The 14685-nt window shown below is 35.7% G+C and overlaps 1 protein-coding gene across 40 annotated transcripts in view; it reads left to right on the top strand.

Moving 5' to 3' along the window:
* The window catches only part of NEB (nebulin), a 232512-nt gene that overhangs the window by 158040 nt on the left and 59787 nt on the right, over positions 1-14685 (top strand). For all 40 annotated transcript variants that reach the window (XM_056793863.1, XM_056793864.1, XM_056793853.1 and 37 more), the window contains 11 exons: positions 2102-2215; positions 2567-2764; positions 3677-3781; positions 5217-5321; positions 6662-6769; positions 7993-8100; positions 9897-10004; positions 10624-10728; positions 10826-10930; positions 11558-11656; positions 12046-12156. In XM_056793863.1, coding sequence (XP_056649841.1) covers positions 2102-2215; positions 2567-2764; positions 3677-3781; positions 5217-5321; positions 6662-6769; positions 7993-8100; positions 9897-10004; positions 10624-10728; positions 10826-10930; positions 11558-11656; positions 12046-12156 — 1266 coding nt within the window. The remainder of the gene's footprint in view (positions 1-2101; positions 2216-2566; positions 2765-3676; positions 3782-5216; positions 5322-6661; positions 6770-7992; positions 8101-9896; positions 10005-10623; positions 10729-10825; positions 10931-11557; positions 11657-12045; positions 12157-14685) is intronic.

Here is a 14685-nt window from a genome sequence, read left to right as displayed (position 1 = left end):
AATAATTTTTTTCTTAGTTTTAGTTTTTATTTGGGGAACTTTGGAAGCATTTAGACATAGTAATGAGAATAGCATATAGTTTCCATGCATCACCAATTTATTTTTTGCATTGCACTTTTTAATTGCACCAATAGTTTTAAATGATAAAATGAAGAAAGCACCTCCCCATAGCCATGCTCACATGAAATAAATCATATAGCAAGCATTTACATAGTAAATTTTTGTAATTTTACAAAAGATTTCTAATGTTCACGTTATCCAACCATAAATAATGAACAAGCATCCCTCCAACAGCTATTTTCTCTGCTAATACAAACAAAATGAAGGACTTCACTGAAGGGGGGGGAATGTTGTAAAGTGGGAAGGGCAGAGAAAAGCAAAGGAATCACGCCTTATCTATCTATTTTATTCATGCAGTCAGATAACAGTACTGACTTCCCTTAAAATTTAAAGACTCCAGTCTTGCTTCAGACTATAGGAGTTAGCTAAGAACATCACTTGAGGTGTTCTTTGGAAGCCCCGCCAATGGATATGTGATATCTCCTTAATCTAAATCAGGAATTTTTAACCTTTCTTCTTGTCATGGGCCCCTTTAGAAATCTGGCAAAATCTATAGACTCCTTCTTTAAATTCATAAAATAAAATGCAGAAGATCACAAAGAAAGCCAATTGAACTGAAATATAGTTGCTGTTTTTTAAGTGCCCAGACTCCAAGTTAGGAACACCTGACAAACTTAGAACATATGAAGACTTAACTAGCCAGAGTAGAGGACAATGAATGGCATAAGACTAACAGCATTTAACCATTATCTCCTAATCTTCTAAATTTTATGTAAAGATTGATTTGGCTCCTTCTTTCGGAGCCATTTTTGACCCAGTACACCTATTCTAGTCAGATACTCTCATCACCCTTTTATCCCATCAAAATGGGATGAAGATAGCAATCTGCCATTTTTGATACTACTCTTGTCCATTCCTCTCACAAGTTCACTTCAAAGAACCTACTTAATATTCTGGGGACCTTCTTTGATTTCTCCCTACCTATAAACAAGGGTAACAGAGGAATACTCAGACTGCCCACCACTTATCCTCACACCTCATCCTTTTTTATCACACATTTCTTTGATGACGTTCTTCACTCTAGTTCTCCCTAATTCCTTATTTTTTTTGTTTGTATGTTGCAGCCTCCCAACACCCACAAATGCACCTCTTCATTGCCTTTTTAGTGATGCTCCTTTTAATTCCTCAGTGGCTATAGTATTCAATGACTCACAGACACACTACAACACTGATAGAATGGTGGCATTAAAAATGGATCTTAGTTCCTAAGAGAAGATTATGATCATTAAAGTAACTTTCCAATTTCCTGAAGGCAATTCATACCAGTTACTTCCTATTGTTTAATTCTGGGTCCATCTCATTATGCATTTGGTCTATATGTCCAAAATACATGTCACTGAAAAGATCTACCTAGGTTGTCTATATAAACACATCACAATCTGATTGACAAACATTCTGTACAATTCAGTTCATCTTGTCTAGATGATCAGGCCAAATTTGGGAGTGGTGATGGATTTTTTCCTGGAAGCGTTTTAGAGAACATACAATATTAATTGGAAACTAAATTTAAATACCTAAACTTATTTTTAAAGAAAAATATTGCTATACACTGAAAAATAATACCAATCATAACCATACTTATGCTTTATATAAGGAAGATATTCAAAACAATATAGTCATTCCAGGACATTATAGTGCTTAGCAAATGCTTAGTATATATGAGGTACTTAATGAATGTTTATTGATTGATTTCATTATAATTGTTTGAAGCACAGAATCTAGAAGTATGAAAATTACCTTAAAGTTAGTTTTTCCCTTATTTATAATATTTTATGAAAGGAATTAGACAGAGCTTCTGACCAAGAGTTTCAGGTTTCCAGTCAAATCTTTTAAATGCAGAAGTTACTGGGAATATCATTATTAGTTTTTACTGATATCAAAAGAAACAAAGCTTTTAAGACTATGGAATATATATATGTATATATATTAGAAAGGATTGTATTTTTCTTAAAATCTGAATTCTTTTGACTTTACTCTGCAGCTCAAATATCGTGAAGAGTATGAGAAGTTTAAAGCTCTCTATACTTTACCACGAAGTGTCGATGATGATCCCAATACAGCAAGATGCCTTCGAGTGGGCAAACTTAACATTGATGTGAGTTACTCCTAAGATGATCCTTTAAATGAGAGCAAGTAACCAAAACTTCTGTATCACATACACTAGAATTCCACCTCCTAAACAAATTATATGGAAAGTATGTGTATCGAAGAAACTAGAGCAGCTTCTAAATTGCCTTCCCACCTCCCTTCCACCCACTATGATTGAATGGCGTGGAGTTTAATCTGCAAGCTAAGTATCTTCTTCTAACTGACTGCATTATGCATCATGCATTATGTATTATGACTATATCACTGCCGTTTCTACATCCTAGGAAAAATGAGCTTCAAAAGTAAGGCATTATTATAGGGCTCTCCGGTCTAATCGTACTATTTTTTAACCTCACAGCGCCTCTACAGATCTACCTATGAAAAAAATAAGATGAAAATCCACATTGTGCCAGACATGGTGGACCTTGTTACTGCTAAGGATTCCCAGAAGAAAGTCAGTGAAATCGATTACCGCCTCCATCTGCATGAATGGATCTGCCATCCAGACCTGCAGATCAATAGTCATGTCAGGAAAGTCACTGATCAGATAAGTGATGTAAGTGCATTTGTTTTCTGTAGAAGAGTTGTTTACCCCAAAACAAAATGAAATAATCATTTTGTGTTGCTTTCCCTCTTGCTTTACTCAATGTAATTTTTATTTAGTACTTCAATCTCTGACCAGGTTCAGGTATTGTCCTACCTGGAAGAGTAGAGTAAGAAATCTCTTGGGTAATTACGTAGACTAAGTAATCTCCTGAGAATGTGGCAGGGTGGAAAGAGTGCTGAGTCTGATGTCCCAGGATTTGACTTATTTCCCATGTGACTTTGGGAAAACCACTTAAATTCTCATGGTTCTAGTTGAAATTAGACAAAATTATTTTTAAGGTTCCTTCTAGTTCTAGATTTCTTTTCTATGCCTAACATCTCTATGCTTCTGTGATAATAAAAATACATCAAAAAGTTATATGGCACCCTTTGCTTTGGGTTCCTACAACCCAAATGGAGAGAAGGTCATAACAGCATTCTTGGTTTTCCTTTTTTAGTTTAGTTGTTTGATCTGGATCCATGACTTTGGTAGTTTAAGAGAATGTCCACTGTGGACACTCCCTCTACTTACTTAGACTAGCAATTCACCTAAGCTTAAAATCTTAGAGAGTTTCTAGGGACAACAAGAGGTTAAGTGGTTTTTTCCATGGTCACACAACATCAAGGTGTCAGAGGGAAGACTCAAATCCATATCTGCCTTATTCCAAGGCTGCCCTCCATCCTCTGCATCATGTTTCCTCTCATTGTTGTTATCTTGACATATGTGTGTGTGCAGTATACACATATAAACATTATATATACAAATACGTAATAAAAAGAGTGAGAGGTAAAAGGTAAGGAGAAAAGGAGATAATGGAGAGCAGGAGGGAAAGAGTATGTCTATTGAATTCTTGTGTGTTTTTTCCTATTTATTAAAATTTAGATTATCTATAAGGATGACCTCAATTGGCTGAAAGGTATCGGTTGTTTTGTCTGGGACACGCCTGAAATTCTCCATGCCAAGCATGCCTATGATCTTCGTGATGATGTAAGTTTGACTTAATGAATATATGGGGAGATATTAATTATATATATATTTATTATTATTAATTATTAATTATATATAATATGTATGTGTATATGTACAATATGTATTATATAAAAAAGGTTAGTATCTATCTTACCCTCTCTAATTAAAGAGAAGGAAAGGGAAGCAAATCTTCTTTGTATTCCAGGCTCATGGGTTAGGAGCTGCAAATACAACTTTATTACAAGCAGTGAGATTCCCCCAACAGATTTAAAGTTAAGTTGCTTAAATGATAAGAAGAAAGAGCTGAAATTAAGAAGAAAGTGTCAGGAATGGATAGATGAACCACAGACCTGAGTATGACCTGGTGATGATCTCTCCCACACAGCAAGCCTAAATAAAATGGCTAGACAAAACTTTTAGGTCTGTACATGGAGCTCATTGGTCTGCATTTCATAAAGCCTCAGCAATTTGGAATTTGTGATCATGTGAACTGAGACTGGGCTAACGTTCCTCTTTGGTGAAGTAGAGACTTACCAAATAAACTGACAAATTTCTTGCAGAAAAGTTTAAAGTCCTTGAGAGAATGGTTTTCAAGCATACTCAAGAACTTAGAAGTACTTATTTGGTCAGAAGGAATATGCCATTTTAAGTAATAGCTGAGAATTAGTTGTAATTAGAAATAGGTTATTAATAAAATAGAGGCAGCTACATGGCACAAGAGATAGAAAGATGAGCCTGTAGTCAAAAGACCCAAGTTCAAATCCAGTCTCAGACATTTAATAGCTGTGTGACTGGGCAAATCAGTTAAACTCTGACTTCTTCAGTTTTCTCCCCTGTAAACTTGGGCTAATAATAGCACCTACCTTTCAGGGTTGTTGTGAGGATAAAATTAAATAATATCTGTAAAATGTTTTGCAAATCTTAAAGTATTATGAAATAATATCTGTACAGTTCTTTGTAAACCTTAAAGAACTACATAAATGTTTCTTATTATAATTGATAACAATAATAAATTGTATTTATTTCAAAAGAATAGCTTCTTCACTAATTCACACTGGCCTTCTCCAGCTTTTCTATGTCACAGAAGACTTTATTGTTTTTTAATATTTTAGTTTTTTTAATTACATGTAAAAACAATTTTTAACATTTATTTTTTTTAATTTTGAGTTCCAAGTTCTCTCCTTCCCTCCTTTCCCCTCTCCTTGAGATGACAAGCAATTTGAAACAGGTCATGCATGTTCAGTCATGCAAAACCTATTGTAGATTTTATTTTTTTCTGATATGAAGTTTAAAAAGTTTGAAGGAGCACTAATGAATAAAGCTGTTGAAAGTAATAAATAAATTTAACATTTTAGGGAGAAATTCAGGAGTAGAAAATAATGATACAGCTCTAGTAATTCCTTTCTTCCATCTTTTCTCCTCCTCTCCCTTTGTTTCTTCCTTTTTTCTGCAGATAAAATACAAATCTCATGTAATGAAAACAAGAAACGACTACAAAATGGTCACGGATACACCAGTCTATGTACAAGCAGTCAAAAGTGGCCAACAGCTGAGTGATGTAAGTGCCGGTGTGGAAAGTCATTCTTAAGGCAGGGTGGGTTCAGAGAGGTGACCTTCAAAGGGTAGGTCATTTCAGGCCTGACGCACTACGGTCAGAGTCCTTTCTACCTAATAGGTGAGGGTCTTGGTCTTGGGATCCTCCAGCCTTAAGAGGCTGCTAATCGGTTCATTATTTTTTTGTCATTTACATTATTATTATACTAGTTTCCAGATTAGAGGTGTAAGTCGGTGAACTCGAGATTTGGAGCTTTTAGAAATTACTTTAATACTGAGATACTTTAATGGCTCAACAATTTTGATGTAGATACTCATCCATTCCTTCCCAACCTCTATGGCTCTCATCCACATCTCCAACGATTTTCCTAGATAAATGGAGGCAAATGGGATGTTTTGCAGCCTTGGACTGTTCTTATAAAACTGCCCTAATAGACAGCCAGATAGCACAGTGAATAAATAATGTGCTGGACCTGGAGTCAGGAAGACTTAAGTTGACTTCTGGCCCTACACACTTACTACCTAGATGACCCTGGGCAAGTCACTTAATGTCTATCTGCCTCAGTTTCTTCAACTGTCAAATGAGGATAATAATAGTACCTACCTGCCAGGGTTGTTATGAGGATAAAGTGAGATGATATTTATAAAATGCTTTGTAAATCTTAAAGCACTATCTAAATATGAGCTATTTCCAGTCTCACAAGTGGCCAAAAATATTGCAACACATTTCTTTGGTACTTCCAATAAAAAAATTATTACTGCCTCTCACTTCTTCAACCTGAGTGGCTTTTTCCCTCCTTGGTTGTATCAGAGCCTGCTTCTACCCAATAGACAAAATGATTTATAAAGGATAATTTTCCAGTAAGAAACAAATCTGCCAGACTAAAGTCTAAAGCTCCCTGTTCTCTGTTTACAACTAGCTTCTCCAGCTATTTCATGACCAAAACCATATAAAGAACCAGCTTCAAAGGTAGAATGTCCTGGTTCCCAGACCTACCTCTGACTGACTCTGGGCAAATCACTTACTCTCTCTTGGCTCCCCAGCATCTCTAAGAGCCCAAGTTGTGGAACAGGTGTTAATTTCTGTTCTTTACCTAGGTTCTTCTCCCAAAGTTCCCCACATTAGTGAAATCATAGGTCCAGATTTATTTTTAAATTGTCTATGTGTTCAATTGTTCCATTGACAACTTCCCGTGATATCAGAGGATTGCATTAGACTCCCAAAATTAGAAAAAAAAAAGTGTGAGCTTCCATTTCAATTCAGTGAAGATTGGCTCTAAAAATGCTACCCTACCAAGGAAATATTATGTGTCAACTCACTCATTTGGGGTTTTCTTTTATCAGGCTGTCTATCGTCATGAATATATACACAATGTTAGAGGAAAAGTGATTCCCACTACTAAGTCAGTGGATTTGGACCGATCAAAGCATGCTTATAAACTACAGAGTGAAGTGAGTATTGAAAACACATTTGTCATAATATTTTGAGTCTGAAATAGAATCAGAAAGGAAGAAAACTGGTTATAGGATACACAGGTAAATGTATCATCCCAATACAGGAGAGCTATGAACCCTTAAGAACTGAAAAGAAAACTTGCACTTAATTCATGATTTCTTGTCTAACCAGTGTCCACCTTTATAAATCGACCCATCAGTAGAATTTCTAAAGCACTGGATTGAGAAGCTCAAGATTTGAATTCTAATCTACTATCTGTATCACCTAGCATTAGGTCACTTTACCTTTCTTTTCTTCATCTATTAAGTGATGAAGTTGGCCTAAATGATCTCTAAGAATTATGATGGTTTCATTCTTTCTCTCTCTCTGTCTCTGTCTCTCTTTCTCTCTCCCTATCTCTCTGTTTCTCTCTCTCTGCCTCTCCCTCTCTCTCTGTCTCTGTCTCTTCCTCTGTCTCTGTCTCTGTCTCTCTTTGTCTCTCTCCGTCTCTCTCTCTCTGTCTCTCTCTGTCTCTCTCTCTGTCTCTCTCTCTCTCTCCCTCTATCTCTCTGTCTCTCTGTGTTTCTCTGTCTCTGTCTCTCTCTGTGTCTCTCTGTCTCTGTCTATCTCTCTCTCTTTCTCTGTCTCTCTCTCTCTCCCTCTCTCTGTCTCTTATCTCTACACTTTCTCCCATTCCCACCCTATTCTCCATGGGTTTTTTTCCCCAGTATTCATCTTAAAAGCTAAACTCTACAATAATAGGTCACATGTGGTCCTGTAATTCTATGACATGTATTAAGTACTTACGTTAGATTCCAAAGCTAGAACATCTATCTGCTGCTGGACTTTCTATATATTAAGGATGGCTTATGCAGTGCCATTTAGTGGTGGGGTTATGGTTAGAGGCAGTGATAGAGCCCAGTTCCTTTCTTCTGCTTCTCCTAGGTCCTTCCAAAAAACTTTAGGGTGACCTATTGACCAAATAAATATCTTCTAGAATCATTTACTTTCATCCCCCAATAATCATCCTCCTAGGCACTCCAATACCCCAAAGCAGCAATCGTAAAGAAGTTTGATACCCTTCATATCTCATTGAGTATTTTCTGAAATATTTAATCTGGCTCAGTTAAACCCAAAGATATTAGTGATCAATTGAAAAACCCAGAGTGAAGACTCAACTCGGGTCAGTCACTTAAAAACAGATGATTTTTAACCTCTTTTTTTTTACTTATTTTTGCAGTATTTATACCGAAAAGATGGCTTACGTTACCTGCCCACTGGATATAGAATTCCAGGAGATGCTCCCAACTTTAAGAAGGCTAAGGAGGCCCAATATATGAGTAGTTACGTAAGTAATGTCTTCAGTATAAGATATACAGACAAGAGTTTAGAGATGTTGAGATATGATGATCAAAAAATAGAATAATTTTTGACAGCTTTAAGTACCACAAATAAAGGCTACTTCTTTCCCTCCAGCCTCACTCTACTGGTTCAACCTGATATCCAGAGGGAAGTGATGAATGGAAGATTCCATTGGCCTACTCACAGAGGGCCAACCACTAGTTAATTCAGTAGGTTAGAACTGAGCACCAGTGATGAAGTAGCCATGAGCTTCTTGAAGATGTAGACCATTTGACTTTGCTTTGTTCCTTAACCACAGGCTCTAATTGCCCTAGTTTGCCATCCCACAAATACATGCTGTTGATCATTCATGGGACCTAAGCAATAAACTGTGGATGGATTCATGCAACCCATCCCTGCTAGTAAGAAAACAACTGAGAAGCACTTGTCCTACTGAGAGTAGTAGATCATTAAAAGATGGGATTCATTTAATGTTATAAAGTCTTGACAGAAAGGTAGGGGATTCAAGGTGCCAATTGATAATAGACATTTTTGGATACATATGGACATCCAATGTGTGAATTTGTTTTGCTTAACTAAACTTTTATTATAATTGTTTTATTTTAAAGGAGGTAGAGATGGGTAGCAAGGTGGCTCAGTAAATAGATCAACAGACTTAGAAATAGAAGGTCCTGGGTTCAAATCTGGTCTTAGATACTTCCTAACTATGTGACCCTGGGCAAATCATTTAACTCCATTGCCTAGCCCTTAACCATTCTTCTGCCTTGGAACCAATATTTAGTATTGATTCTAAGAAGGTAAGAGTTCAAAAAAAAAACAACTAAAGGAGGTGAAGGAAGAGACTGGAGACTAGAAGGATATTAATGACAATAATGCCAAAAAAGAAGAAAAGAAAGAAGAGTCATTGTAACCTTTTTAATGCATAGACAAGAAGAGAGGGATATTCAGAAGGAGACATAGATAAGCATGAAAATTTTCAAAGTATGTTGAATTTTTTTAAATGCAAGTTATATATAATGGAGATCTAAGACTCTCTATATAAGATAATACAGTGGAGAGAGTGAGACCCAGAGTCTGAATTCAAATCTGTTTTTAGATGCATAGTAATTTTATGATAGTAACTCAATGTGTGAAATCACTTAGTGTCTGTCAACCTCATTTTTCTTATCTGTAAATTGGGGACAGTAATAACATCTACCTCCCAAGGTTGTTGTTAGGATGAAATGAGATAATATTTGTAAAGCATTTTGCAGATTTTAAAATACTATATAAATGCCAGCTGGGACTTTTTTGTTCTTCCTATGCAAATGAAAATGCTTGTTTATTGGTATTTTCAAGGTTAGAAGAACAAAAAAAATTAATGATAATAATAATGCAAAATAAGCGTCAGCTAGGTAACTCAGTGGAAAGAGATCCAGGTCTGGATCTGAAAGGAACTGGGTTAAAATTCAGCCTCAGATATTTCCTAGCCGAATGATCCTGGGCAAGTCACTATGCTTTCCTTTTTCTTTCATCTCTTTTTGTTTTTCTTTTTTTTTATACTGTATCCCTATCGTCTCTCCCACTCCCATCCTACTTCCCTCAGACTTTCTTCCAGAATTTATTTTCATAGATGACTCTACATTCTAAATCACATCAGAAACTTTTCCTTCTGCTAAATTTAAAGGAATTTTCTAATCAAAAGGATATTTTTTCCCAGGGACTAAAAGACAAAACTGTAATGTTGCCTTTAACTTTAAAAAAATTTTATTTCTTTTCCTAATTCTGACTTTGATTTTACAGTTCAAATACAAAGAAGTCTATGAACACCTGAAGGCAAATGGATATACTCTTGGTCCCAAAGATGTTCCATTTGTTCATGTCCGGAGAGCCAACCAAGTTACCAGTGAGGTACTGTGACTATCAATGGTAGAGTTAAATATTTCATTTCAGTTAATGCATCTTTTTCTGAAATACATTAAAGAATTAAGCTAAATCCAGTGGCAGTATCAAATGTCAGCAGAGCAAGAGACCTTCACTTTGTTCTAGTCTCACTTATTTAAAATTGGCAATGCCTTTGTCGAGACTTAACCCACTGAATGTAGAACTCTACAGGGAAAGGCTTCCCTGTCCATTTTCTTCTATAGAGATTTCAATAGATTAATGAACAGGGATGGATTCATAAAGTCATTCCTTACTTAGCAAAAATATCAATGGTCATTTTAAAAGGAAACTTGGTGCATTTATTTCTATATTAACAAATCCTTCAGGCCAAGTTACTTTTTGATTTAATTACTAAAAATAATATCTTTTGTGCCCATTCCTTCCAATGTTTACTTTGACTTTGTGTTTAGTCTTTCTTTTTTAAAAAACCAAAATTATTTCCCTTGTTGTCCCCAACTTCAAATAACCTTCTCTCCCTAATAACTTGAGTATTTGATTGTTGGCCAATGAACACCTATCTTGATTATTCTGTCTTCTGCTAAATACCTCCCATGTTTTTGTTTTTGTTTTTTCTTCCTTGATATAGCGCCTCTATCGGGAATTATATCACAAATTAAAGGACAAGATTCATACCACTCCAGACACACCTGAAATCCGCCAGGTCAAAAAAACACAAGAAGCTGTCAGTGAAGTATGTCTTTTTCCAAGCCAAGGGGAAAGTGGTTGCAATTTAATACTGAATCCAAAAGTACACTGCTTTTCACATATATGATATTTTCTCCCCACAGCTAATCTACAAATCTGACTTCTTCAGGATGCGAGGACACATGATCTCTTTGCCATACACACCTCAAGTTCTACATTGCCGCTATGTGGGGGACATTACAAGTGATGTAAGCAGCTTATAGGAGCCCAAGTGGTTAGGGTAGGACTTAGAGATGTCCATCCTCATCCAGAGCCTGAACTTCTGTTTCCAGCAACTCTGAGGCATTCCACATACTTCTAAGCAACTAAGACAAGTGATGCTCTTTGGAGTACCTTCTTCCCTTATTCATATTCTTTTGCTCCCAAAGCTTGTTGGAAATGATCAGCATCAAATAAAAGCCAACTAAAAAATTTAATGACCTCCTTCTAGAGCCCTTGCAAATGTATCAGACACATTGACAATTATTTTTGGCTTGATTTCTGCCCCCTCCATCAATTTATCCTGCAGCATCAATTCCCCCTTTCCCTCTTGCCACTCTGCCTTTCAAAAGTCACACTACTGCTATCGTTGATTCTCTGTGTGTTGTCCATTCTATAAAATGGGAAGATTATGCCCATCCAACTATCTCTTAAGCTTAGGAACAAGAGGCTTAAATGAATTTATCTGGCATGAAATAAGCCAGTTAAGTTGAGTCCGCAGAGAGAATGTTAAATTAAAGGAGGAAGGAATCTATAAATATTTGTTGAGTGTTGTTACCTTTGCCTAGCTTTTAACTTTGAACCCTGACACCTCTGCTTCTATTGTGGCTTCACAGATTAAGTACAAAGAGGATCTACAGATTTTGAAGGGCTTAGGATGCTTCCTCTATGATACTCCTGACATGGTCCGTTCCCGTCACCTGCGTAAGCTTTGGGTATGCTCCATCTCTTTAATATGGCATGCCATATTTAGGTACCAGACCCACAAATATGTCACCTAATATTGGGCAGAAACAGGTTACATGCATACATTTCCTTTGGGGGTAAAACTTCCTATGATTCTGCCTGGGCGGTGGAAACCCATTTGAAAGAAAAATGTCCTTGAATTAATATAAGGGATGAGCTTGATTAACCTCTGAAGAGAGGGAGGAGATATCTTTCATCTACTGGGAAGTGGCATAGGACACAATAGAAGCCATATTATTAATACATATTTCTTAACAACTACTTTAGAGGAAAACATATGTCAATGACAGTCACAAGAGGGACCAAATAATTATGTATTACCTTCAAGAGACATCAGAATGTATTTTTTTCCTCCTAGTCCAACTACCTGTACACAGATACGGCAAGGAAGATGAGAGACAAATACAGTGTGGTGCTGGACACCCCTGAATACAGAAAAGTGCAAGAGCTGAAGACACATTTGAGTGAGGTGAGAGCGCCTTGTTTTATATGTCAAAATGCTGATGCTAATTGGGGTACACCTACTTTGCTTTCTTTTAAAAAATATCTTTATGAACTGAAGCATAAACCTTTTCATATAGAAAGTAGAACAGAGAGGATTATATATGAAATTATCACCATCTACACATATGGAGTTTAACAGCAGTACTAATACCAGCCTACTTTTCTATCACCTCCTAAACTTCCTTCTGCTCTTTTCTATGTATGTAAATGATTCATTGACACTTTCCTTCTTTCTTGTCTTTATTTTTTGCATTGCTATCACTTCCTCCCTTTCTTCCTAACCCTACTCCTCTCAAAATATAATCTCTCTCAAATAAATAGTCAAATGAACATACAATACTTTCAGTTTGTAATTTCAAATGTCTGACCTTTGTCCTATACAGAAGACCCTAGCACTATTGAATTCCCAACTCTACCACCAACTAGCAGAGCAACATTAAGGAAATCAGTTGACTGCATTGGACCTCAATTTCCTTATGTGTAAGAAAGGGATAATAATTATCTTTTAACTACCTAGCAAATGAATTATAAAGATAAAATGAAAGAAGATCTGTGAGAAGGGTTTAGAAAGTTAGATGTGTTATACAAATATAAGATCGTCTTGTATATATTACTGATTGCTAATAAAAAAAGATTATAAAGATATTAAAATATTGTAGATTTTAAAGAAGATTATAAAGATGACTAAAAAGAAAAAAGATTATAATCATGAAGTCAGTTCATCATCTGTTTGTATTATTACCCTCTCAGCTTACTTAATGAAGTTAAAGTATAAAAAGAATGCCAATAGCTAGGTCAGCTTATCTTTCTCAAGAGCTTTGACAATTGCTGATTAGAAATAGTTTATATTCTTAGACCCCAAAATATTTTATATATGTATATATATGTACATATGTAAGTATTGAGAGAGTGAGACATATAGACATAATCACATACACACATATGTGACCAAATCATGGATATAAGACTCTCCATATAGAACTATTTACTAGACTAGACCTCAAAAAAGGACCTAGCCCATCCATCCCAAAGCTTGTCAGAGTTTTTATTCCATTGTCACAGCCATTAAAAACCAGGATCATCTTTATTACACAAAGAGTAATTTAAGGACCATTATCATGCAGTATATCAACAGGGAATACAAATGGAAGAGGAGATCCCTGTGGATGTGCAAAACATCTCCCTACTGATTGTAGATAACAATATATTAACTAAATCAAGCTCCAATATATTTCAAAACTCCCTAAATAAGAACCATAATCACATAAAAAAGTTGAGTAGCTGTCCACAAAGGAAAGACTAAGTGATTGTTCATACTATGATATACAGATGATGATTGAACAAGCTGTAAGGTTGCTCCATCTGGACACACATCTTAGACAGATGAACAGTGAATTGGCCCCAAAATAAACAGGAGGTAGAGGATAGGATAGATAGGTTAAAGATAGATAGATAGATAGATAGATAGATAGATAGATAGATAGATAGATAGATGATAGATAGATAGATAGATAGATAGAAAGATAGATAGATAGATAGATAGATAAACAGATAGAGTGAGTGAGTCAGTGAGCATTCCTTAAACATTCATTATGTGCTAAACTCTAGAAGTACAAATACAAGCAAGAAAATTCCTGTCCTAAACAAATCTACATTCTTTTTTATTTTTAACTCTTACTTTCCTTCTTAGTAAGGACTCTAAAACAGAAGGGCAAGGGCTAGGCAAACAGGTTTAAATGACTTGCCCACACAGCTAGGAAGTGTCTGAAACTAAATTGGATCCCAAGTCCTTCCAGCTCAGGACTTGAGGCTCTTCCCAGTGTGCTATCTAGCTGCCCCAGGAGCTTACATGTCTAAGGAAGGCAGCACCTAACAGTGTGCTAGAAAAGGAAGTCTGGAGATTATGGAAAGGCTTAGTGATGGTCAAGGAGTGAAATAGATTGCATATAGAAACTTGCACAGGATATCAATATTCTTCCAGGAATGCTGTCTACCTCCTAAGAACTAAAATTAGAAATCACACAAAGAGCGGTGTTCAGATATATGTTGGGCTTTAATAAGCCACATTACCAATTAATAACTAGTATAGGAAAATCATGTAAACAATTACTAAATAAATATAGGCATTAAAAATGGAATGGACTAGTCATACACAGCAAGAGAAAAATGAACAGTCCATAATCCTCTTTGTTACCCACTCAGTGCTAAATATCTAAAAGAAAGCTAATTTTGGTGAATTAATCCACACTCCCCAGTGGATGATATATGAGAAGATATGGAAAAGAGTCACACAGGATGAAAAAACATAGATAGGTTGCCATCTATTAAAGAGAATTTCCATATTAATTGCTTTTCATTTGTTTCTATGACTTGATTGTTCTTCATTTGTCCTTATTCTTTTGATTTTCATTCAATCCTATTATCTTTGTCTTTTTTATAAAAATATTTTATTTTATCAATTACATGTATTAACAACTTCCCACAAAAGTTTTCT

Source organism: Monodelphis domestica, chromosome 4, assembly GCF_027887165.1.
Source record: "Monodelphis domestica isolate mMonDom1 chromosome 4, mMonDom1.pri, whole genome shotgun sequence".
In the NCBI taxonomy this organism is placed as follows: Eukaryota; Metazoa; Chordata; class Mammalia; order Didelphimorphia; family Didelphidae; genus Monodelphis; species Monodelphis domestica.
Note: the sequence above shows the minus strand (reverse complement) of the source record. Positions and strands in the feature narration are given on the sequence as shown.